This window comes from Apis mellifera, linkage group LG11 (assembly GCF_003254395.2).
Source record: "Apis mellifera strain DH4 linkage group LG11, Amel_HAv3.1, whole genome shotgun sequence".
In the NCBI taxonomy this organism is placed as follows: Eukaryota; Metazoa; Arthropoda; class Insecta; order Hymenoptera; family Apidae; genus Apis; species Apis mellifera.
The window spans coordinates 12194331-12222280 of record NC_037648.1 but is presented as its reverse complement, the minus strand read 5'-3'; the positions used below and the strand labels follow the sequence as shown (position 1 = coordinate 12222280).

The 27950-nt window shown below is 23.5% G+C and overlaps 5 protein-coding genes across 10 annotated transcripts; 3 read left to right on the top strand and 2 right to left on the bottom strand.

The window, feature by feature from the left end:
- The first annotated feature begins 553 nt into the window (after positions 1-553).
- LOC552716 (metallophosphoesterase 1 homolog) lies at positions 554-2550 on the top strand. Its single transcript, NM_001278705.1, has 9 exons — positions 554-667; positions 732-877; positions 962-1032; positions 1101-1241; positions 1341-1508; positions 1588-1673; positions 1730-1852; positions 1925-2065; positions 2162-2550. Exons 1-9 carry the CDS (start codon positions 554-556, stop codon positions 2321-2323), a joined length of 1152 nt encoding a protein of 383 aa, NP_001265634.1. The 3' UTR covers positions 2324-2550.
- Positions 2551-3248: 698 nt separating this feature from the next.
- LOC552723 (transmembrane 9 superfamily member 4) lies at positions 3249-6876 on the bottom strand. Its single transcript, XM_625098.6, has 10 exons — positions 6728-6876; positions 6085-6335; positions 5872-6018; positions 5651-5806; positions 5300-5580; positions 4992-5210; positions 4757-4914; positions 4412-4671; positions 4147-4330; positions 3249-4050 (listed from the first exon to the last, which is right to left on the bottom strand). Exons 1-10 carry the CDS (start codon positions 6728-6730, stop codon positions 3811-3813), a joined length of 1899 nt encoding a protein of 632 aa, XP_625101.1. The 5' UTR covers positions 6731-6876; the 3' UTR covers positions 3249-3810.
- Positions 6877-7518: 642 nt separating this feature from the next.
- LOC552729 (neuroguidin-A-like) lies at positions 7519-11257 on the top strand. Its single transcript, NM_001278707.1, has 4 exons — positions 7519-7623; positions 8235-8757; positions 8859-9209; positions 9300-11257. The coding sequence occupies exons 1-4, from the start codon at positions 7615-7617 to the stop codon at positions 9323-9325; spliced, it is 909 nt and encodes a 302-aa protein (NP_001265636.1). The 5' UTR covers positions 7519-7614; the 3' UTR covers positions 9326-11257.
- A 965-nt stretch (positions 11258-12222) lies between these two features.
- LOC409396 (eukaryotic translation initiation factor 4E-binding protein Mextli) lies at positions 12223-18263 on the top strand. Of its 6 annotated transcripts, XM_026443926.1 has the most exons (12): positions 12223-12318; positions 13385-13503; positions 13697-13837; positions 13958-14127; positions 14205-14400; positions 14668-14739; positions 15662-15722; positions 15803-16091; positions 16191-16443; positions 16506-16627; positions 17933-17958; positions 18033-18263. In XM_026443926.1, exons 2-12 carry the CDS (start codon positions 13395-13397, stop codon positions 18076-18078), a joined length of 1485 nt encoding a protein of 494 aa, XP_026299711.1. In that variant the 5' UTR covers positions 12223-12318; positions 13385-13394; the 3' UTR covers positions 18079-18263. The 6 variants fall into 6 exon arrangements, with proteins under 6 accessions (XP_026299711.1, XP_026299712.1, XP_392911.2 ...); XM_026443927.1 differs by lacking the exon at positions 17933-17958 and having other exon boundaries at positions 16557-16627; XM_392911.7 differs by lacking the exon at positions 17933-17958.
- Positions 18264-19956: 1693 nt separating this feature from the next.
- Positions 19957-27431, bottom strand: LOC412750 (DNA topoisomerase I, mitochondrial). The gene is made up of 12 exons (XM_396203.7): positions 27214-27431; positions 26902-26947; positions 25922-26309; positions 25526-25839; positions 25305-25453; positions 25000-25206; positions 24768-24932; positions 24606-24697; positions 23253-24226; positions 22657-23107; positions 22423-22572; positions 19957-22328 (listed from the first exon to the last, which is right to left on the bottom strand). The coding sequence occupies exons 1-12, from the start codon at positions 27253-27255 to the stop codon at positions 22226-22228; spliced, it is 3081 nt and encodes a 1026-aa protein (XP_396203.4). The 5' UTR covers positions 27256-27431; the 3' UTR covers positions 19957-22225.
- Positions 27432-27950: the final 519 nt, after the last annotated feature.

The following is a 27950-nucleotide window of genomic DNA, read 5'->3' as shown; positions in this document are numbered from 1 at the left end:
TTGTTAATACTATTTATTTAGTATTTTAATATTAGTGATTACTGTTGTAACGTTATTGTTTACTAAATCATTCAAATAATTAAGCAATAAATTAATATTATATGTATATATATTATGTACTTTAATAAAATCGTATTATTCGATATTCAGTATTATCAAATAAGAAATTGTTATTATGATTTAGAATATTTGTTTATTTTTAGTTGATTTAAGAGAATTGAGAAAATTATAGTTTTAATTTTGATTGTTAGTAATATTGTAATTTTATTCTATATAATTTTATAAATGAAAATGATAAGGCAATTTATGAATTTGCAAATTGAATTACATGATAAGACATTAAATATTAAATATATTTCATGCAAAAAATATTGTATGTTTAGTTTCAATATTCAAAACAAAATATATTTTTTATGTTAAATATGTGATACGAATATATAATCATAATATACGAAAATGTTTAATATTCAAATAAAATGAAAAAAGAATATGTGTGATATTTGTAATTCTATCAATTATATCTTTGAAAATATTTTTACAAAAATAATACAAAATGTTAGATGCCAAAACATTTTCATATAAGAAATATTTAATTGAAGCTATCATAGCTTTAGTATGTGTATTTATTTTTTGTGAATATTTGTTATATTATCTTGTGCTTATTCAGGTAAGTTTTATTGGCATACATTATATTTGCAAAATTCAAAATTTTATTTTAAATTTAACAATAGTGTACATGGCCTATTTTGGAACCACATAAAATCGATATGACTATTACTCAACTCAAACCAGAGGAAACTCCTGTACATGCAATGTTTATAGCAGATACTCATTTATTAGGTTCTAAACATGGACATTGGTTTGATAAATTAAGAAGGTAAATTAAATAATTAAATAAATAATAAGTAATTTCCTAAAAGTAAATTTTTTCTCAATTAAAATTCATGTTCTTTTTTTATAGAGAATGGCAAATGTATAGAGCATTTCAAACTATGATTACACTTCACAAACCAGATATAATTTTTATATTAGGTATTTAATGAAAAATGTTTAATAATGAAAAATAAAATTAATTAATAAATATATTATAATTGTAATAGGTGATTTATTCGATGAAGGACAATGGAGTAGTTCTGCAGAATTTGATCAATATGTACAAAGATTTCATTCATTATTTTCAGTACCTAAACATATTCATCTTTATGTTGTTGCTGGAAATCATGATATTGGATTTCATTATGGTAAAATATTTTTAATTTTTATAATTATAATATTTTATATATATATATATATATATATTATTATATAAATATATTTTTAATCACAAAATATTTTTTTAGGAATTACACCATATTTAAATCAACGATTTGTAAATGGTTTAAAGTCACCAAGTGTAAAAAGAGTTAGTATTAGAGGAAATCATTTTGTTTTAATTAATAGTATGGCATTGGAAGGAGATGGATGTTTTTTATGTCGTCCTACAGAAATTGCATTAAATAAAATTGCTAGTAAGATTAATTTTTGTTAAAAAATTGAATATTTATAAAAATTTATTGAAACTTATGTATAAATAAAAATATTTTTTAGCACATTTAAAATGTGCAAAAGATACAGGAAATAATTGTAACAAAGATAATGTAATTTCGAGATATAGTAGACCAATTATTTTACAGGTTAGTAAATAATTTTATTTCATAACATAAAAATGATAATATAACTTTTAAATTAGCATTTTCCAATGTATCGTGAATCTGATGAAATTTGCAATGAACTTGATCAAGCACCAGATGAAATAAAAGATATCAAGTTTAGAGAACGATGGGAATGTTTATCAAAAGAAGCATCTGAACAAGTATGTAAATATTCTATAAAAATGATTGATCTAAATAATTATAATTAAATTTATATAAAAAGATTGTTATAGCTTTTAGATATATTGAATCCAAGACTTATTATTAATGGACACACCCATCATGGTTGTAGAAGAATACATAGGAAAGATATATTAGAATTTACAATATCATCTTTTAGTTGGCGTAATAAAGATAATCCTTCACTACTATTGGTACGTTCTAGAATTCAAAAAAATATTTAATTCAATTTTATAATTTTAAATTATTATATTAATATTTATTATTTTTAAAATGTTATTATATTTCAGGGTGTATTTACTCCTAATAATTATTCTGTATCAAAATGTTATATGCCTGTAGAATCTACAGAAATCAAAATTTATATTATTAGTATAATGTGCATTTTCATATATTTTATTATAAAATGTAAACTAAAACAAAATCGATATTATCTTTTAAAATTTCATTAAAAATATATTGCTATATATTAATATTAATGAAAAAGCAAAAAAATTACAAATATATAATTAAAATTATAAACATAACAAAAAACATAGAAATATAAACTTCGGATTATTGAAAAATATTTGTGTTTATATATATAAAATCTTTAGTGATATTAATTACATATTATTTACACTATTTATAAAATATTTATCTTATTTTTGTTGTTATTTTTGTTAAATTAATATAATTATACCTTAACTTTATCAAATTTTCAAAATTACTTTATTTTATATATTTTAATTTTTTTTTTTTTATTTTATCAGACAACTATTCTATTGAAAAAGAAATTGTATACAAATATGTATAAAACAATAAGAATATTAAAAATCACAAATATAATCAATACACATTTATAAAATTTATATACAACTATATGTTTAGTTATGATATATCAATATTAAAAATTTCATGAAATACTATAGTACAGATAGTAAATATAATACTTGAATAATTGAAAATACAAATCTTTATAATTATGCTAAAAATATTATTAAAATATTATTATTAATTAAAAATATTATTAATATTATATAATATATCATATAATAATTGATAAACATTTTATATGATATAATACATATTAAGAAGTAATGTATACTTTCAACTTATTTGAATATAACTGATTATTAATGTTATATTACATGCATTTAATGCATATTTGTGTATTAATAAATATTTATAAACATAATTTGTAAAATTTTTATCTTATTGTAATAAAAAACAAAATAATTGTGAATTAATACTACTATTGTACTGATATTGACTATAACTAATATTACATACATACTAAGTAAAGTCAATAGGTAATACATCCAAGAGTAATAAGAAAATAATTTTACATGCAAAAATTAATCGGGAAAAAAAAAAAAATCCAATTTTTTTTTCGATTTTTTTTTTTACATGTTGAATTTCATTCTATCCAATAGTATAATTTGTCCAACTTCATTATATATAACTTATATTATTTATACTTAATAAAAATGTTATAATTTTATATTTTTTATATTATTTTAAAAAAATATTATTAATACTTAATTAATAATTTATGCATTTTTATATATGAATATGAAAATGAAATGTTTCATTTTATAAATTATAAGTACTTTAATACAAAATATTTAAGATTTAATAAACAATAAAAACTGAAAATTATGTATTAATAATGCAATGAATGAAGTTATACATCATTCTCTTTAATTACAACTTTTTCTGTTCATTCATAAATTTTACATATTTTTCATTATAAACAGAACAATTTTATAATATTTAAGAATATTATTTGGTAAATATAGTTCTCATTTGTAACCAAATGAAATTAATATATTGAAACTGAAAATAAACTGTACTATTTTGGTTTCACATATATTTCATTTAAAATAATTAAATATTCTTTGTAACACACATTGAAACAGTGTTACTTTTCTTAATCACTGATAGGATCAATGATTGACTAGTCTATTTTTACAGCAGCATATATTTTTCGAATAAATGCATAAGCTGCAAAAAATCCTATTGTACCAGTTAATAACCAAAATGTTAAAACCATTAATCCAGTGTAACCAAAATACAAAAGTGTTGGAATTAGTTCTGTTATTTCTAATTTTGTCATAAAATAAAAAATTGAATAAGCTAAAACATATACAGCTGATCCTCCACTGACAATAAAACTTCTCCACCACCATCGATAATCCTAATAAAGAATAAGATATATAATAGTATATATATATATATAAGATATAAAAGTATATATATTATATAAGATTAAAAATAATTATTTATTACTTACTTCTCCACATAATTGAAAATAGACCATAACTATAGAAATTTGAGAGCAAGAAATAACAAGTATACAGAAAACTAGAAAGAGGAATCCAAAAAGATAATAAAATTGATTTTCCCATAATGCAGTTAGGATGAAAAATAATTCTATAAAAACAGCGCCAAAAGGAAGAATTCCAGCCATTAATGTACTGTAATAAATGATAAATACATTTGATTTCTAATATAATAAAAATTATATGTATTCTTTTACATTATTTTTATATACTTACCATAGTATTGGATTCATATACCATAATTGATCAGGAACTTGTCTGGGAATTTGATTTGTTCTAACAGGATGTGTGAATGGTTGTTTACGATATCCAAAGAAATATCCAAGATATACAAGAGGAAGTGAAATGCCAAACCATAAACACAACAATGCTAACATTGTTTTAAATGGTACTGCGCCTGAACTATGCTTTCCCCATATAAAGAAATTTAAGAAAAAACAAGTAGTAAATACTATTCCAGGAAAAAGTGTTGCTGTCTATAATAAATTATATGGCAATATAAAAAATTTTATTCTATTTTTTAAATTTTATACCAGTTATATTAATATATTCTATATTTACCAATAACGCAGTTCTTCTCCATTTTCGACCGCGCATTGTTTTATAAAGTCGTGCAGAAAAATATCCAGCAATTAAACCAGAAAATACATATAGAAATATTGCACAGGTTCCAAGTGCACCTCTACTAGCAGGAGAAAGCATTCCTAACATTGCAAAAACTGAAAATATATCATAAAAGTAACATAAAAATATTTTAATAATAATATATTTCTCATAAAAGAATATAAATTCTTACATATCGTAATTAAAGCCATAAAAAATATTTGTATTCCACTGCCTATCACAGCAGCAAATAATCGAGGATTTGGAGGAGGTCGAAATACATCTCCATGAACAAGTTTCCAACCAGTTTCTTCAATTGTTTCATCTAAGCCTGCTAAACTATCACTCTCACCAGCATTGTAACGTGCTATATCTCTCCTTAAAGTTCGAACCATGATCATTGTTAAAATCCCTATATAATTTTATCAAAAATTTTTATATATTTCAAAATAATTTAAGAAAAGTATCAATAATTTAAAAAAATATATCATAAATATTTACCAGAAAGAAAAATAACTACAATAAGTGAATTGATGATTGAAAACCAATGAATTTCAACATCACTCATTCCTAGATATATGTCCCATCTGCTTGCCCAACTTACATCAGATTGCTTCCAATCCACAGTATATAAGAATAGAAGTTTGGTTCCTTTAGGGTTAACAAATTGAAGATTTGCCTGAGGATGTGAGGGTAGTATACAAGTAGTTTTATCAAACTTTAGTTGACTTACATCAACTGAATGAGCTTCTACTTCAAATCCAACTACTCTAAATTCATTTCTATGAAAGATAAAAAATAATTATATTTTGATATATAATTTATATATCAAATAATATTATTTATACTAACTCTCCATATTTATGATAACTTAATTTTAATTTAAGATAATTATTAATATAATATTGGCCATTCATAATACCACCCAAACGATATCCATGATATACAATTACATTATTTGTATCTTTCTGAACTTTTTTTGTGGCTGCTGGCAAATTATCAATTAACCTAAGGATAAAAAAAGTTATAACAAGTACATATAAAATACAAAATATAATTTCATATATGCTTACAAATGTACAGTATAATCATGTTGGATACGTTCTATAACAAGTTGTGATTCTTTTTCATTCCATGTCATAAGTTCATTTGGTCCATGACATAATAATCTACACATTATGTTTTCTGCCATTGATACCTCATATGGTGTACTTACAATTCTATATAAAAATAAATTAAATAAATTTCTAAAAAATAAAATTTAATAACAAATAATAAATCCTTACCTGTCACCACGTAATACTTCTCCTAAATTTTCTGATTTATAATCCTTACTTCCATTTTTTGGTACACAAAAAGGAATAGAATAATAATCATATGGTAACTGTGTGTGAGTACTAGTCATTTTAACTGCTTTAACATCAATTTTTTGCCCCTTTTTAAATTCTACTGGAGCAACACCAGGCACGTAAAAGCCATTTGTTTCAATTAATAAGCATATTATTACAAATATTGCATTGCTTTTTTTTAATCTCCCCTATTAATAAGAATATAACATATATAATATTTTTATTAAGATAATTAAAAATAATTAATGTTTTTTAATAACATCTATAATTGCAATATAAATTTAAATATAATTTATTCATAAATATAAATACAAATGTACATGATTATTTACAATAATATTAGTAATTTTAATTCATTATTAAAGTAAGTAATATTAACACTTAAGATATTTTTTCGTAACTATGATAAACAATGCCATTAAATTTCTGATAGAATTAATAGAATTGTATTTTACCATTGCCATCATTGCAAAGTTAGAAAATATCATATTAAAAAAGAATTATTATATTTGATCAATAAATATTTTTTTTGTAATATTTTATCTTAAGTATTAAACAAAAATAAATAAAATATACTTACCATCCTTTAATTATTGTTTTCGTTAGAGGCGCGCCACGCCGTATTCTTTATTTTATTCTTAATTGCTTCTCGTTTCTATTGCGTTCACGTCAAAAATGAAATTTACTTCAACATGAAGTTTATACCGAGACATTTGTTAGTAAAATAATAAGAATGATGCTTTATAAAATTCCCTAGTAAAATCATATATATATTACTCTATATTGTGATATTTATCAATAGTAACTTTTGCCGATTTAAATTGTTTAAAACAAGAAAAACTTTATAATTTTTATAAGCATATGTTTTTTATATTTTATAAAATTTAAGTATTTAATTGAAAAATTAGAATAAACATTAAATATTTTTTCTATCCAATAATTTTAATTATCTAAATTTTATTAAATAATATAATTTTTATTTTAATAAATTTATTTTTTTTTTTTAGTTTAATAATTTTATTTTTTTTAAAGATCGATATAATTACAATAACATAATATTGTACATTTTCAATGTGATATTTGAAACATTAATTATCCTACAAAAAATTTATTTCTTCATTTATTCTTAAAATTCCCGCAATTTTTTATCCTATCTAATGAAAAGGAAGTGAACCTTTTATAAATGTAATATATTATTTAATCAACCATTTAATCTATTTCATTTCTATAATTATAAATTTAATACTCATAAATAATATAATCATTATTTTTAAATCTGTAAAACTTTATTTATTATTAAAAAATGGAAACATTTTTGCTACATAATAGAAGGTGTTTTGATCAAGCTTTTCCGAGCGAAAAAATATACCCCCGAAAAGGAAAATATCGTCCCACGTGGGGACTCGTTTAATTACAAGTTACGTTATTTAGATATGCATCTGTTCGGTTAATTTTTATTTCAGAACAATGGTACAAGTAAGTGGAAACTTTTAAGTATATTATTTTAATAAATTTCCACGTAAATTGTCTAAATCAATGCATTTTTCTATCAGGTCTATTGGAAATTTTTGATTGTTTTTTTTTTCCGTTGTCATCCATTAGTAAATAGGAAAGATGGCAGCAGATTATTGCGCTTTTTTCCCCGTACATACATGGCTCCGACATTTTTCTTCAAATTAAGCCTTTCTATAAATTTTTAGGTGAAACTTATACAAAAACATTGGTTACGTTTCGATTTTATGAATAAAATTTAGCGCGTATTTCATTTTTTAAAGAAAATGTGATTAATATTGAGATAAATAAGTTATATAGTGATTTTTATATATTGAACTTGTGTAAAATACGGAAGACGATAGAAAAATTTTAAGTGATAGTATTAAAAAATATTTAAATTTACATGAAGTAAAAATTTAATGTTTTATGAATGAATTTATTGTAAATTATATATTTATAAACATTTTTTTTTGAACAAAATATGACAATAATGAGGGTAGATTTTTCTTTATATTTATATTATATTTAATTTATATTCAAGTTTTATATTAAATTGAATACATATTTTTAACAATGAAAAATTATATTTACAGGCAATTGATGAAATGGAACAAAGAGATCTTCCACAGGCATTTCGCTTGCTTGGGGAAATGAATGCTAATGTCCTACAAGTTAATCAACTTGTAGACAATATGTTAGTCCGTGTCAAAAATGGAGAAATTTCTACAGATAAAGGTCTTAGTTTTTTAGAAATGAAATATCATATGTTACTCTCTTATTTGATTAATTTAACTTATGTGGTTTTGAGAAAATGTTCTGGAGAACGTATAGAAGGAGATCCATCAATTGATCGTTTAATTGAAATAAGAACTGTCCTAGAAAAAATCCGACCAATAGATCACAAATTAAAATATCAAATAGATAAACTTGTTAAGACTGCTGTAACTGGTACTATTAACAATGATGATCCAACTAATTTTAAAGCAAACCCAGATGCATTTGATAGTAATGATGAAGAATCTGATAGTGATCAAGATAAAGTAGATGGTTTCAAATCAATACAGGCAAGAAAATCTAATATTTATGTACCACCAAAACTTGCTGCAGTACATTATGGTCAGTATTTATATGAATCAATATTATGTATGCAATAATTACACATTCATATATAATTTTCCAAAATATAATGTTTAAATATCTTATTTTTTTATTCATAGATGGAGATGAAACAGTTACTGAAAAAATTCGTAAAGCAGGAGAAAGAGCTCGTAGACGTGCAATATCAGGTGCTGTTTTAAGAGAATTAAAAGAAGAATATTTAGATGCTCCTATTGAAGATAAACATGGTTTAGCAGAAAAGCAAGCTAGTCTAGGTCGAGAAAATAAGCGGAAGATAGAATATGAAGAAAATTATATGACGCGTTTACCTGTTACTAAACAAGAAAAGCATAGACGTCATCAAATAACAACTCTTGGTACACTTGGAGAAGAAATTACAACTTTTGGAGAATCATCTTCAGTATCTGCTAAAAAGAGAAAAGCTCAGAAAAAAGGCAAAGCTAAAAAAAGTAAATTATTTTGTTTTATTAAATATGTTTTTATTTTGTTATTTTGTTTATTGAATGTTTTTATTTACAATATAATTTGATTCTTTTTAGGTTTCAAGAAAAAACGGCATCATTAAATCGAGTTTATAAAAATTTAAAAAGCTGAATTTCGTACAGCATTAATAATTAAGGTAAAATGCAAATTTACTTCAATTCTTCTTGACAAATGCAGATGCCATAATACTCGTTAATAAGTTAAGATAATAACTCATAAACAACTAGTTATAAAAAAAAAACAATCGTCGACGGTGAAATAAAATAGCACGATGGTAATTTATTACTACATAAGACATACTAATGGTGTAATAATTGATAATTATAGTTAATAATGATTTTAATCTTTAATTGTTGTCTAAAATCAATTTTTATCTATGGGGTTGAAATATTCCATAAGTCACAAAAAATTTTCTGACGATATTAAGTATATGAAAAAATGTCAAAGTACATACGAGCTTAACTTATAAAAAAAATGTGTATAATTGTGACAATTAATCAAATAATGGATTTCGGCTCCAGGATTTAAAATTGCAAGTTAAACGTACAAGTTGAAAGCAGAAAAATTTTCTGCTTTATTTTAAGATATTCTGCTATAGATGAGAAAACCAATAACATAGCAGGAAGGATGATATTGAATTAATTGTTACAAAAGCGTAAAAATCACAAGACATTCAATGCAAGAATTAGAAAATTCAAGTTTAACAGAAAATGATTTTAGAAATTGCAAGTATTCTGCAACTTCTAAAAATATTGTTCATCGTGCGATATCGCGTGTCTTAGGATTTTCTCGCTATTTTAGAGTAGAATGTAGTAGTTAATAGTTTTACTATTATATGTATGTTTCGTTTGTGTTTTTCCCCTGGTAAACTGTTGAGGCTATTATATCTTGAATATATAAGTCATCATTTATGTTAAGTTTAATTTTTTATAATGTGTTTATGCATTGTATTTGTTATTTTAATTAGATTGATTTGATTAAGTTGTTAAACTTATATTAAAAGTAATATAAGGATAACACGAATGTGTCAAAATTCAAAATTGATATTGTCAATTTCTCGATTTCTATTTAGGTTTACTGTATTTAGTTTTTTAGAGAGAGGGTATGTGTGATATTAAAAGAAAAACTAATATACGAAGACTAGAGCGAAAATCACTTCTGCAATAGAATAGAATTTATACAATCAAATTATAAGAAATATCCATATCTTGTGCTTAAATAGATTTCATTTTTTAAGTATTAGATGTAACTTTGGGTATTTTTTTAAACCCAAAACTAATGTTTCCTTTTAAAGTAAAGGAATCGAGTAATGATATCAAATGCATTTAATATAAATTATTACATGGATATTTGTATCCAGTAATTGTTCCTGCAGAAGTGATACGCATTACCTTCAAAAATACTAATTCGTTATATGCTAACCAAGGGCTCAACCATCCATAGATGTTATATTTTTTACAAAAGTGTTCATAGATTGAGCCAACTTGGTAATGCATGATGTTACATATGCCCTCTCTTTTTCAATCTGTGAAGACGATTAAAATGTGATAAATTATTCATGGAATAATAGTTAAAGAAACTAACAGAATAGCACAATTGCTGGGCATTATTTACAAGTGCTAGCAAGCCTAATGTCAGCAGCCTTGTCGTATTTGGTAATGAAGTTGGAATACTGAATAGCGGGAAGATTTTGATTAATAATGAAGGTATACTTAAAAAATCTCATGCTCGTTTAATGTACGGCATGCACGAAATAATTAATGCAAAATTACAATTGGTTTCAAAATTTGCCCGACATTTAGTTTTCTCATACTTTAAACATAGATGATAATTTTTGAAGCACACTTACAACTGAAATAACTGTAAGTCCAAAATACTAAGTCGTGTGTGAGTGTGTGTGTATATTTATATATACATATATAAATAATATATATTCATCATTTTTACTTTCTAAACTGTTTATAAATACTCATTGAAAAATATCATGCTGTTTGCAATAGATAAAAGAGATTTGAATTAAATAATATTTATATCTTATGATTATCTGTTTGTTAAACATAAAGTTCTTGATATGTTTACATATTTTGGACTTATAGTAAAAGTGTATGGGTGTAAAAAATATTCATATGAAACACATATCCACACACAACATATAGCAGCAAAGTAATAGGATTACATTGAATACACTACCTCAAATCAATAGAAATATGGATTTACAATAATAGAACTGCATCAGTTACGTTTACATTGTTGTGTTATTGTTCATTTATACATTTACTGATAACGTAATTTTGTTATGAAATATATGATACATATTATGCCTTATAAAAAAAAAATATTTAGAGTTTGTTATCTCTTTGACCTGCTTAGCAGGTATGAATTTTTTAGCAATGTACAAAGAAAGCACAAAGTATGTAAACGTTACTGTGAGCAGGGAGTTTAAAGTAGTCCTTCAAATCCAACAACGCTGCCGAATACCAAACTAAAAAGAAAAACAAAGTATCTTTGCAGCAAAAACGAGATAAAAATGATTTATTGACTACATTCATAGTCTGAAGAATGTAATGTTTCATTTATTAATGAATTTTGTATAATTTATGTACTAAGACAATTCAATGTATGTGAGAGAGCGAGAACGCGCGCGCGCGAGAGAGAGAGAGAGATAATTGTATATTACAAATGGTTATTATGAATGAATTATTATTATTATAAATTAATATTATTATAATTATTATGATTATTCTGATTATTATTATTATATTATCATTATCATGATCATCATCATCATCATCATCATGTAGAATGCTTCTTACTGACTGAATAAAATGTTTTCAATGTCAATAATTTATTTATACATATGTAATAAGCTTATGTTTGTATAATATGAAGTCATATGAAATTAACAAATTTGTCTTCAATTAGATTCTTTTACTAGTGAATTCTAAACATGTTGGTATCATTGTTTTAAATTTAAGACACTTGAATATATCTTCGTAACGTATGTCAACGGCATATCTTACCAATTTCTTTCAGACGGTCTGCCTGTCGTTGATCTGTGGCACGGCCGACGTGGTGGTAAGTGTCTTTTTAACGATAAAAATTAAAATATAGATAATTATTTTTTAGATATAATAATTTAATTAAAATATTAAATGTTAAATGTTTGATATAATGTATGTTAGTTTTCATAATTTTAGATTTTGTAATATTAGCCATATTAATTATTGCATTAGTAGAATTTAGTTTTTTATTGCTTATATATATCAGATTTTACTTATGTCATTTATTTTCTATTTTGTATAATTTTAATAAGTTATATTTTCTTCCATTTTTTTTTATTTTTTATTCCCTTCCACTTTTCCTTTCCCACTCTTGTTTTCTCTTTTCTTTTGCTTACTATCTCTCTTTGTTCTTTGTACATTTTCCTTCTTCTTCTAACGTGCCTTTCAAGATGTCGAAAGTGCCAGAGCGCTCGCATGGGGACTGTATAAATTATTTTTATCTCTACGTAGACCACAGTAAAATAACCTGCTATTGTAAAGAGTCTATGTTTCGCATCAACTTCAATAACTGTGATAAATATTGTTAAAATTTGCATTAGTATATATTAAATATTTAATTTTTTTTTTTCTTATTATTTTCTTCATAAACCACTCTTTTCCTTAGTTATTTTTAAATCACCCGCGGCGCAAAACTATACATCGAGAATTTAGAATATACTTTTCAAAGTAATTAAATTTAAGATAATAATATATTCCATTTTTCTTTAATATTAATTTCATTACTTATGACTTCAAGTTATTAAAAAATATAAATATAATAATATTAATAATACATTAATAACATAATAGCATTTATATATATATATTAATTATACAAATAATCAAATCGAATAATGTCATGTTATAAAAACATTCCATAGTTTATGAAAAAAAATCAGTTATATGTAAGTATATTCTTATTTTATCTTTATTTTTTTCAAAATATATTTATATATTCTTAACTTTATGAAAATAAATTTATAATTTTAAATAATTAAAGATTATGTTTAATTATAATTTTATAAAATTATATTTAATCTTTAATTATTTAATAAATCTTTTATTATAATATTTATTTTTTTATTTTTTTTTTATTTAAGATTAAAAAGAATGGCCGCTACACAACTAAATCGAGCACGAACCATCAAGAAAGTTGAAAAACCTCGACCGCTTAAACTTAATCAACGCCACGCGACCGTCGATGGGCGGATTACGACTGGTAATTACTTTATAATAATTATAATAATTATTATAATTATATTTACATTAATTTATTTATAATTATAATTTTCTTTTTCTATATTATATTTCAATATGTATCTAAAATATATATATAATTTGGATTTTAATAATATAATTCTTTTATATTTTTATATTCTTAATATATAATTAAGTTTAAAAATATTTTACAGTGGAGGATATAGTCTCCTTAATCGACAATGTTGCAATGCAACTAACTAATGGCTTCCATGACCGAGCGCTGCAAATGAATGTGATTACAATGTGCAATCATTTAAAACTTTATGCTCATCAATTAGAAGCTATTTATAAAGGTATAATTTAAAATAATATAAAGTTTAAAATAATATTTGTAATATAAAAAAAAATAATTCTAGATATTAATAAATTAATAAATTAATAAAAATTTCAATTATTTTTTCATTAACATATAGATCAGCTAGATAGAGCTTTTGTGGCAATCAGAAATGGAAGTCAAGACGAAAGACTAGATTTGACGACTAGGGTTCACCTGCTGGAACTTATAGAATTAAGAGCTAAACAATGGCGTCACACAGATTCTATGGATGTATATTATACACAAAAATTATCTCATTTGGATAATGTATGTTAAATTACATTTTTTAAATTATATTTAATATAATTAAATAAATTGTAAAGAAATTTATATCGTAATAATAGGCAGAAGCAATTCCTGATACACCTACAAATGCATTGTCATCTCCAATGGCAACTATGACTTCACCTACTGTAACACCTATCTTGGGGCCTGGTGAAGTTATAAAAAATAGTGGCAAATTTGTTAAACCTACTCGTATTCCTGGAAAAAACTACTGTAAAGATGAAGTTGTTATACGTAACAGTGATTCTGGTAAAGGTAAGAAAAGTTTAAAATTTTTAATTATATTAGTAATATGTACATCGTAAGCAAAATATATATGTAAAACTTCGTATTATAATGTAGAATATGGCTTCCATGTTTTAATTTCTGAATGGTTTATTTTAATTTTAAGTTACTATTGCACTATATTTTTGGATCTGTTTTTTGATATATCTTATATTTTATATACTACTAGTTTTTGACATCTATTGTAAGTAGTAAGTATTATGTTTCTACTTCTAAATCATTTGCACAAAAATACAGTGATGGGAATAAAAGGGCGGCGGGTTCACATGATCGAAGAGCTCAGCCAGACAATCATCTCCTTCCAGCGAGGTAAACAAACAATTTGCAGATGGCTTAATAGCATCATGTTCACGCATTATAAAAATAACTAATTATATATATTTTTTAATATCTTTATATATCCTAATATTTTCATTATATCAATTCATTTTATAAAATATTAAAAATTTAAATTTTATGTTTTTATTAGAAATTTATAAGTATATTATATATTTGTTTATAAAATAAATTATTGTAAATTTTTTAATAAGATATAACAAATAAGTTTTATTTTTCTCATAATATGTTTTCATGTAAATACAAATTTATAATATAATTGATATTATGTATGATATTTCTGAATATATTTTGTGTTATAACTTACTTTATTTTTATTTGCATGAAATATTTTGTTTTTATATGTTATTATATTATTATGTCATTGAATGAAATTATTATGAAAATTTTGTTATGTGATTACTAAAAAATTTTTTTGTACAATTGTCTTGTTATCATGTCATTAGCATATGCATATTATTTGCAGCTTAATAAGTCACATTTAAATAAATATAAAATATTGAATAGCATTTGATATTGCAATTGTATTAACATTGCATATTACAATTTTTATTCAATATTTTATATATTTTGTATAATTTTTTTTTTTTTTTGCTTATAAATGCTTATAGTTCTAAATATATCTAAAAATTATCTTATCTCTTTTTACAGGACAATATTTCCACAATTAATGTTAAACCTTTTAATGTTTTAATGCATAAATAATTTGTTTTAAAGTGTTTGAATAGTATCTATATTTACATAGTATTTATTTTTGATACATAATTTTGCATTGATAAATTGCACATTAACCACAATGCAAATAATTACTTACATAATAAACTTTATTATGATAACAAATTTTACATTTGATCAATATTATAAAATATTGCTTCTAATATAATAATTTTTTCAGTAAACCCTGGAGCCAAAGAACGACTTGTCCAAATCACGGGTACTTCCGAGGACAAGATACAGTAAATATAATTTTAATTTTATTTGATATTTCATTTTAAAAAATTTTAAATATTAATTTATTTATTTATTTTCACGTTAGTTACGCGAAGGATTTGATAAAAGATACGATACAACGAAATGCATCACCGGTGAGATTAGAGCAAGGTGGAGGAGAAAAAGGAGCTATGGGTGGTTCAAGCTCCTCATTAAATAGTAGTGCATCAGATGAAAGTAATCGATTGCAACATCAACAACAAAACTCTCGTTTACGAAGTTCACTCCTCCACAGCTTCTCCACCAACGACGCCAGTATAGGCGAATATAAATATACAGTTACTGTTGGTAACCAATCTTTAAAAATCACAGGATGCAATCTCGATCTTGTTAGGGTAATCATTTTTTTTCTCCTAAAAATATAAATAAAATTATGCATTGTTTTTTAATTATTTTTAATTTAATATTACTGACATAATTAATATGTATATTAGACTGCAAAGCTAGTTTTAGATGAACATTTCTTGGGAGATTCTGAAAATTTCACAAGTGGTATAGAATATTTCAATTTTGAAGAAGAATCTCCTTATTCAATCTCGTCTTCCAATACACAAAAAACATTATTAACTCCAAGCAATACAAATGAAGTAGGCCGAGAATTAAATATGGATAGTGCTGCAACTTCAGAAAGTGAAGAAACTTATAAACCTCACATAATATCTGAACCAAATTCATCAACTCAAGAAGGTAATTATTCCAAATGATTATTAAAAGCTTCTAAATATGAAACACAGTATTTTGATATTTAGTTCCAGAAATTAGAGAACTCACATATGAGTTTTTGTTGCTGTGTTCAACAGGCCCTTATGCTAAACGGCCACCTGCAGATTGGGTTCGCATTCAAAAGGAATGTCCCAACATTGTTCGCAAGGTACATCAATGTGATACCAATGCTAATCACCTGATGTACAACAATGTTACTTACTAATTTTCTTTGCAAAATGATATAAGATTAACTTTTCGAAATTAATTTCATTGTTTTGAAGTTACATTTACTTTCTATATCAAAATGACAATACTAAAATAATTGTTGTATGTTTTTACTCATTTCATTTTTAAAATACTCGTCATTGTTGAAATACTCGCCTTAATATAATATTGAAAACAACAATAGCATGATAATATAAAAAAATAGATATCTTTTATTAGTTTACAGAGAGCAATTCTCGAAAATTATAACTATCTAATAATTATTGATTTTTATTTAAAAAATTAATCTTTATTCTTTAAATTTACTTTTTTTCTGTTTTAAATTGCAAAGTCAATATTTTAAGTAGTACATCTATAATATAAAAATATATGTTACTAGACTTATACGTAAAATGTACGTATTTAAACTAAAAATTTAATGTAGCACTATGATTTTTGTGATATTTTATGCTTTTAACCAAAAATATTATTCTATCAGTATTATTTAGAAAATTGATTATATATAAGATTTATTTTTTTGTGTTATTAAATAATTTTTTTATTGAAAGCAATATAATTTCTTTTCAAATTGTAGTAATACATTAATAATTACTATTATTTTGTTATATTAGTATAATATGTTTGTTATGAAATTAGATCTTTATGATACATATGTGATAAGTTATAAAAAGTTGTTTTTTTTTAAATATATTCTTTTATTTTGTGTTATTAAAAATGAAATGATCTCAATGTTTATCTCTTTTTATTTTGAATTATTTAAAACTTGGTTAATAATTTGAAAAGCGAATATATTATATGTTGCGTTTGTTATATATATTATATAATCTTAAATTTTATATTTTCTTAAATTGTTTTTATATTTCATAAATATTATAATTTGTTTGGTAATTGTATAGTTTTCAATATATATTAAATCTAAATGATTAAAAAAATGATTAATATTAAACGAATTAAAAAAAGTTACTGCAATTTTTATTATTTGAGAAATATATAGAAGTATTAAATATATCATATAAGAAATTGAAAACAATTTATACTATAAATATTATTGTATAACATTTATGAAATTTTAACTAATAATAAAACATTTTTACTTTGTATTTTTTAAAATCATGATATATATATTATAACGAAAGTATAACAAATTCCTATTTTTTTTAAAAATTATTATATTGGAAAATATTTATGTCACTAAAATGGCATGTACTTACATAAACCATTTAACACCTGCTTTACGATTTCAAAGCATGCTCCTCATAACATCATAAAAAGGTAATGTGTAAAATATAATGTTTATTACATAATATTTAATTATTATGCAATTAAGTATTATTTTTATTTTGCAGGAACCGATTCGCTGGTTCGAACCGGAAACATATAAAGCTAAGGTAGCAGCTGCTGGTCTTATTACAGTATTGACAATTGGAGAAGGAGAAACTGATCCAGAATGAAATTATATAATTTAATATTTTGATCATCAAATTGTATGTATTAATTTACATCGGTTTTTATCTCGATGTATTGTGATAAATTTTCAAAACTTTGTATAATATTCTAAAATGAACAAATATGTAATATGTACGAGTTCATTGCAATACACAATAATTTATGAGTAACAACATGTATTGCTCAATTCAATTATAGCAATACAAAATGACTAGTATAAATATTGAGATATGCGCTAATATTTAACAATATTGCGTCTTAAAATTAATTATTTTTTTTTAAATAATATTTTAATAAGCATTTATGCTTTTTTATTGTTATATCTATATTTATGCAGCAAATTTATAAAATTCGTTAAAAGTTGTTTTTTAATTTTAATTAATCAAAATACAATTTACAACAAAATATTTTTAGTTGATATTATGGGTACATGCAGTAGTGATAGAAAAAATTATTTTTATCATTATTATTGCTACTACTATCATTATTACTTCTATTATTGTTAGGATTGAAATAATTGATACAAACACTTATGAAAGACAGTAAAGGACTTTTATATTTTTAGTGTGATAAATCAAATTGTATTACTCGTAAAAATGATACTTCTATAACTTAATTAATAATTGAATGAATTTTTTGAAATTAGAAAATAGCTATTTTACTGATAATTCAATTAAAATTGGATGAATTAAATAAATAAATTAAATTAAAAAAAACAAGTAAATAATAGAAAATAATAATAATTCTCCTAACAAATAAATATTAATTGGTATAAATAAAAATTTAACATCATTCAAACATTCAAAAAATGCTTCAATTTTTTGATGTGTAATATTTATTTTGTTACGTGTAATAATCGTAATAAAATAGTGATTTAGAATAGTCTAGTCTATCGTATTAAAATAGAAACTACCATTTTGGTAATTATTCTGCTGTGACATAAAAAAAAAAAAAAATAAAAAAAAAAATAAAATAAAAAAAATAAAAAAAATTAATCTTAAATCAAGATTTTATATTTTATATACTAAACAATGGTACTGTATTAATTGTATGGAGAGATGAAATGAAAATTTTTTGCTCTTATATTGATTTTTATAATTAATGATAATTAATTATAATAATTTTTAATGATAAATAATTATAATAATTTTTATAATTAATGATAATTTGCAATATTGCATAACAAATTTTATAAATTTAAATGTTTAAATAATTCAATAGTTTATATATATTCTTAGTTATAAAATTATATTTCTATAAATTAGTTTTTGTTCTCTCCTTTCAATTAAAATTATATTATGTATTGTAAATGTTTCATTAGCCAGAATATAAATTACAAATATTTTCATTTTCTTTAATTAATGTTTGATTGTATTACATTTTTTGGCGTATATATTATGCATTTGTGAACCATATTATTTATGTACTTTATTTTCTGGCTTGAAATATATTAAAGGAATATTTATTTGATTTGAGATTATATATAAATTGTATTACACATATATGAAACGTTATGTTTGTATGTTTTTACATCTTTAATATTTATTACAAATTTACATAATTATTTGAATTAAATTATTAATAATTTATTATTATCATTACACACTAACTACAGTAATATATTATTATATTATTGTACCTTGCTCTTTAATAAACCAATAAAAGTAGAGTATCATCTGATTCTTTTTCACATTACAATAAAGCATATTTGCGTAATATATTTTTAACTATTGTGTTCCATATATTATATAATATTAATTTCGTTATTATATGCAAATATATAAGTAATAATAAAAAAAGGTGAATATATAAATAAATCAACAATTTTTTTGCACTATAAGTTTTATTATTCCAGTATCGTATAGAAATCGGATAATGACTTAAATATACATACACCTTCAATTTGTGCACACTTCATTGTACTAGATATCGATTGTATTTTTATTTTTCCCTTCTTGTAAAAGTTAAAAATGTTATATTTGATGTTATGTGCATGATATCAGAGGCCTACTTACTGATTGTATTTCATATACCATGTTAGTTACTAATTTTTATATTGCAAATGACTTTAAGTAAATTAAGAATAATGCGATACATATACGCACATATATATTTTAAATTCAGTCTACTTGATCATCGTATAAGTTAATTTAGTCTGATATACAGTACCAGTTTCATTTACAGAAATGTTTACAATTATTAATGTTCAAAAAAAAATATTATAAAAAAATATTATACAATTATAAGAATCTATTTTAAATAATAAGTTGTTTGAAATAAACGAATTATTAGTTCTGAAAAAAATTGAAAATTAAAATGATCAAAGTTATTTAGATATCAGAAACTAGTTTGTAGCATAGCAGACGATTAAATTATGCGATTTTTCACATAATTGGCAGTTTTATAAGAATAGTGGCCTTTAATAACTTCATAACATTTCTTAAAACGCGTATTAGTATATATTCTATAGTTTTAAATAAACTAAACTAATCTGTTTTATAATATATTGTTTTAAAACAAAAGTTATAAAGAACCACCATTCTAATTACATATTTATATATATAATTTTACCATTGCAGTTTCTTTAAACATATATTTATGTATAAGTATGAGTGTAAAACATCGTTTGTGTTCATATGCATAAAACGGTGTTGTAGGAATATCTTGTCAGTGACGAGTAATTAATACTAAATTTAATAAGATGAATAAATGTCTTCATGAAAAAATGATATATTTATTATAAAATCTATAATCTAGTCAAAGTGAATATAATCTAAGCTAATAAAAAGTTACTCGTCTCTGCTCTGTATTCCAAGATAAATAAGTAAATAGATTGATCTATTCTAGATGTGATTTAGTTATAATAGATTAAAATAAGATGTTTCATACTCTCAAACATTAATTATAATTTGAGTCCCATTAGTCACATAAATAAAGATATTCTTTAAATCTAGAATATCTTTTATGATATACAAATGATTTATATTATATAAAGGATTTTGAAAAATATTGCGATAAATTTGAGTATTTTGCTATTAAATATAGATTTGTAAATACTAAAAATGACAATAATAGATACAATCAAACAAGATTCAATTATGACTATGAATATGATAATTAATTTCTAACATATTGAAATCGGTAATTTTCTTTTACAATATTTTATATTGTGGTGATCACAAGGTTTTTAAGTGTACAAATGTTAAAAAAATGTTAAGGATACACTGTGTTCACATTTATTATGATCTAAACATTTTTTTATAAAGCATAAATTGCTAAAAGCAATAATCTATTTTTAAATACATTAGTATGTTTTAATTATTTTTTGGGACAATATATTTAAATCAAATTGCTAACCACAATTTTGATATAATAAATTTTATGCTAAAAATAAATCATGTGGAGCATAAAGCTCTTACTTAGAATGCTATAATGCATAATACAAATAACTTTCCACTGATGACACTATACATTCATAAGAAAAGACAAATTAAAGAAATATAAAATCAGCTGCTCGTTTGGCAGATTTGTTTTAATAGATCTAATACACATATATTTTTCTTTTAATTGGCTGGCAAAGTTTTCATGCATAGTTCTATGTACAATGCAACAGCCTATGTTTACTGTGCATTTCTAAATTTAGAGATTGTAAAATTCTTGTTTTAATGGAGTTAACTCTGAGCTATATTCTCTAAATTTAGATTATTTGCACAAACCTTGCTTTCTTAATTCACAAATATTATAAATTTCTACCTAAAGAATTTTAATTTTTGTCAAACTATCAATTTTCGTTTCTAATATTTATAAGATCAATTAAACCTCTATGTTCAAATATGATCGCTAAAATTTTTATGCAATATTTGCTAAGCGATCAATTCTAGACTACGAATATGTGTCCATTACACATTGAATATAAAGTCTTTACCGAAATTTAATGTAGTTTCTATATAAAATATGTCTCCGCACTCTCACATTTATCTTTTGTAAATATAGAAAATTATACCATTACTTTTTCCCGACAATTTTAACAAAAATTTCACTAAATACAATCTCAATGGGAGTTATTTTTTGTAATAATCAATCTTCTATAGGGTTAAAATACATAGTCAGGTCCAGCCATATCTATTGCCCATCTGAACTTATCCCTTTGAGTTTTATTATAAATTTTTTCAATAGGGACATTATGTTTCTTACACCTAAATAATATAAAAAAATTAAATATTGTATATTTATGAATGTAATATATATTTAGTATATCTAATATGTAATAAAAAAATCAAATTTAATTACCACGCAACAGTAATTCTAGGATCAAGATAATTTAATTTGGAAGTGCCTAATGCAATTTCCTTATTTTCCTCCTTATCTGTTGCTTGGACCTCCAATTTCGTCAACTGCTCTTTTAATCTATCAAGAGCTTTTTTCTTTTTTTCATATGTACTATAATAACAAATACAAAATAGATTTATTAATATTAATATATTATATAATATAATATTTTTAATAAAATTACCAATTACATACACTTTTTCTTTAACAGATCCATGTTTTGCATCACGTTTGGCATCCTTTACAGCAAGTTCTGCATCATTAATAGCTTGTTTTTTGGCTTCTATTTTTGCTTTAAGATTTTCCATAGATTTTGCATGTGTTTTAGGCACTGAACGTTGATGATTACATAATATTGCAACAGCTCGATTTGCCCTATTATATGATAAGATCTTTTCCGCTTCTGTATCATCAGGATTTGTTAATTTATCTAATTGTTGCTGTAATGTCCACGAAGCATTATATGTTCTGAATACTTTAGCAGTGAGACCTTCCATTAATTCGTTCAAATGTTTATTCATAACAGTTGTATTAAGACGATCAAATAAATCATCACTTGGTGATTTATTTTCCATAAAAAGTTGTAAATTTTTAAATACTCTTTTTTCTACTGGCACTTCATTGTAATACCTTATAGAATCCTTACCTACAAATACATGCTTATATTATATTAAAATTTCATTTTTCTTTAATTTTATATGTAAATGAATGTTTTATCTTTATTTTTTCTATATATTATTATAATTAGATAATTTAAATTAAAAAAAATTTATAATTTCATTGCAACATACCTAAGAAATCAAATACAACTACATATTCCTTTCCATCTTTTTGCTCATGTAATGTAATATGTTCTACTCGTAAAGAGCAACAACCTACAGTATCTGCTTGATCTTCATCTTTTTCATTACCAGCCCTAAGAGCTAATTTATCTATAAAATACAATGCAACAGCTCTTTGCCTTATACGCATTTCTTTACTTTTCCAATCTTCCCTATATTCAGCACGAATTTTATCTATCAATTGTGCTAATTTTCTAGCGATTTCATATTTTTGCCAATCTTTTTCTCCTTTAAGTTTACTTGATGGATTCAACATAACATATTTTACTTGTCCTTGAATATTTTCTGTCCAAGATGCAAGCCAAGTAACATTAGGATCGTGCCGAATTTCCTTCCATTTATGACCTGGTGGTGGCTTTGGTATATTAGAGTCTTTGGAACAATTAATAAGAATATCTTCAGGCATAACTCTTTTTTTTAATTTGCCCATTTTAGGATGTTCACCACGGCCTCTGAATAAACCAGGAGGTTCAATTTTGAAATTTCCTATTTTTTCTTTATGTCCATCAATGATACAATAACCATATTCTTTTTGAATCTCTTCATTTTTTTCTTTTATTTTTTGTTTTTCTTCTTTTGTCATTGCTTTTCTTTCTTCGCTTTTTTGAATAAAATAAGCATGTATTTCTTTAAAATTGCACTTACTTAAATCAACTATTTTTGTCCTTTCTGATTCAGTCATAACTTCTCTCCAATCATGGAAAAAATTACTATTAAATGCAGGTTTTGTAGTATAATCGTGATCTAACATGCGTGCATAAAATGTTGCAACTTCTTCTGTATCTTGACTTAATTTCATTTCTTTTCCATTATAATAAAAGTTTACATCAGGAGGAAGTGGTTCATATGGAGGTGCAAATACCGGTCCTTTATGTTCTAAAAATGTCCATTTTGTCCCATCATTTTTTTTTTCTTCTTCCCACCTACAATTTTTCATGTATTTCTATTTTACTTATTTATTTTTTTTTTTTATTACTTATATTAATTTTAATGATTAATGAAGAATTTTCTAAGGAATACTTAACCTTAACCTAACTAAAGATAAGTATGTAAAAAATTTTTTAGAATGCATATATTTACAAATCGAATATAAATTTGTTGAAAATATTATTTTGAGATTTCTAATACTCATAATTATATTTAATTTTAAGAATATATGTATATTTATATATCATATTTAACTTAAAACGAATGAAAAATCAAAGAAATGCATTTCCGAAATAAGGTTATAAACCATAACCTCATTTTAGAGATGATGTAATTGTATTTCGCGGTAATTTTAAATCATTTTAGTAATTTTACCATTTCCAAACTTCTTGTTCTTCCTCTTGTTTCTTTTTTCTTGGACTCGAATTTTCTCCTTTTGATGTTCTTGCACCTTTCTTCTTTGGTTTCTGTATGTTATTTATTGAAATTAATTAATTCTGCAATATTATTATATTATTAAAATATAAAATACATTACTTGTTCAATTTCGTCTTCATCTTCATCATCTTCATATTTTCGTTTTTTTTTCTTTGTTTTTGTATCGCTCTTTTTAGACTTTTTACGTGCTGAAAGTGGAACATCTTCTTCTTCCTCTGAATCTAGACTTCTTTTAATACTTGTAGGAGCCATTGACCTTGCACTCTATATAATTTTTATATTATAATAAATTTTTAAATAAGTTTAAAAATTTTATATAAATTTGATTTACCAATGGCACATCTTCATCTGATTCTTCTTCAGTTTTAATTGTTGTATTGTGAAGATCTGAAAGTCTTGTATCATTTCCATCAGTTGAATCCATACTACCTTCTTCTTCATTAACAGGCTCTTCTTCATCTTCTTCTTCCTTAATATATAATGGTTGTTCTCCACCACTATCATCATCATCCTCTGGTTCAATTTGTGATACGGATTCCTAAAATATAATTTATTATTTTAAATTTATTTTATTTTTAAAATATATAAATATTCATAATTTCGAAAAAATATAAATAAAAATATATATATATATACTTCTTTCACTTCATGTTTTATGGTTTGACCAATATCATAATGGAATTCTTCATTTCCTATATGATTAGATTTGACATCCATTATTTCTTCTTTTACCTTAATTTCTTCTTTTTCTTTATCTTTTTTATCTTTATCTTCTCTATGTTTTGCTATGAATTAGACAAAAAAAATAATATAAAAAATTTTAAGTTTAAAGTTATATATTTTATATTCCAACTTACATTTTTCTTTGTCATGACGATGTCGATCTTTTTCTTTATCATGACGATGTTTGTCTTTATTTGATAAATTATGTTTGTCTTTATCTTTTTCAGAAGAACGATGCTTTTCTTTGTCATTTGTATGAGATGTGGAATGTCTTTCCTTATCCTTTTCTAATTTTCTTTCTTTTTCTTTATCTTTAGAAATATTTTTATCTTTATCTTTATCTTTATCTCGAGAACTTGAACTTAAACTATGTTTATATTTATCCTTATCCTTGCTTTTATCTTTATCTTTCTCTTTACTTTCTTTATCCTTTGAACTACTGTGATGCCTATATATATTATATTATAAATTATATTATAAATTAAATTAAACTTATTAAATTATTACCATTTATTAGTATTACATTATACCTGTCTTTATCCTTGGAACTAGAACTAGAGCTAGATTTGTGATGATGTTCTTTATCTTTACTTTTATCCTTTTCTTTATCTTTGCTTGAAGAACTGGTACTTTTATGTTCTTTATCCTTGCTTGATGATGAGCTACTTTTTCTATCTTTATCTTTATCCTTGTTACTATTGCTAGTATCATGTTTATCTTTTTCTTTAATAGAACTAGAACTATGTTTATGTCTGTCTTTTTCTTTATCCCTATGTTCACTTTTATGATTTCTATCTTTTTCTTTGCTTCTGTCTTTATGATCTGATTTATGAGATCGTTCTTTGTCTCTATCTCTATGTTCGGACTTGTGTTCCCTCTTTTTATCAAATCCATTTGACATGCCATTTATATGAGTATCTAAAAACATTATATAGATATGTATATCATATATATTATTTATATAATTATTTATAAAATATAATATATATATAAATAATTTGATAAATATAAAAAAATTTTATTAAAAAAATAATTTTATGTATTAGAAATTATATAAATAAAATAATTATTGTATAATTAATAAACACAAAAAAGATCTAATTTATAGTTTTTAATTAAATTTATTATAATTATATTTTATAACATTTATTTTTTAATATATAAATAAAGCCAATAGAATTTAAAATATATTCTATTTATTTTATAATTATATTTAAAAAAAAATCAAATTTAGAAAACTCTTATAAATTTTACTTTAAAAAATTTTAATTAAAAATTCCTATAATATATATAAAATAAATGCAAATTCAAAAAAAAAATTAAATTTGAATTGCAGGAAGTCATAAGTAGTTCAGACGCTTCGTCAGAGTCGAAACACGTGTCAGACCGGTCGGGTCGTTAGCAGCCTCAACTCTTTGGTCGTCGCGTCGAACTTAACATTTGCTGCTGTAAAATTTCGATTTAGCTATGTCAGAGTGCGTACATTAAACTGTACGAATAAATTGCTTACCACTATGATTTCCAGTCACATTGCTATTCTCTTTGATCTTTTTTTCCTAAAACAATTAAATTCATATTAAAATATGAGCTTAATAAGAGTGTAACATGATATATAACCATCTACTCTTCTGTCGGACTTAACGTCTGGCGAAGCGAGCCAGGTAGGACTTAGTCGCAGACGCCATTTTGGGACTTAGAAAAATTTTGCATCCGCGGCTATGTCGTATGTACAAGAGAAAAGCGATGATATAAGATAAAATATTAAAAAACTATACACGTAGGTAAATACAATAAAACAAACAATTACTAAATAGTCACTTACTGAGTCGGAATTCGACTGCGTTGCTGCTTGTTCAAGCTCCATTTCTCATACAAACGCGACTGATAGACTCTGGCAACGCGAGGGTTAACAGAAGCGAGAGAAGTAAAGAGGACTGGGGGCACACACACCACTCAGTCGTATTCGACTATACACTTCGCATGAGACTGCAACCGAGCCTACGCTTAGATCGTATAAGAGACCCAGTCTAAGTATCAAAAATATCTAAGTGCGCATGCGCTTCTTTGCTCCGCCTCTTCGATCTCCAATATAACCCTTCGCCCCGCAGTTTATATCTGTCTATTCAATCATATTCTGTTTCAACGATGTTCGTTATAAACGCTTACGATTTTACAAATAAAATTTATAAAAATATTCGTTAATGCATGGATAGTGTTTCCTTTTCGATGAAAGTCGCTTTAATTTTGAAAAGAAATATTTAATTTTTGTTCACCTAGTTATCACAAACTTCAATTATAAGTAAACGTCTGTGAATCGTTGAAAATAAAATCGAATATCGACGAGATTCGTTATATGTGCAAAGGATATGTATTAAGATATTATTAATTTATTTAAATAATATAATAAATCAGTAATTGAATTATTAAATATTAATAATTTAAAAAATACATAAGAATATTTATGACTTCTGAAGTAATAATAATGCTAAAAGCAAATATTTGTTTCTATTATTTTTGATATTTATCATTTATTCAAGTAAAATATCGTTAAATAATTCA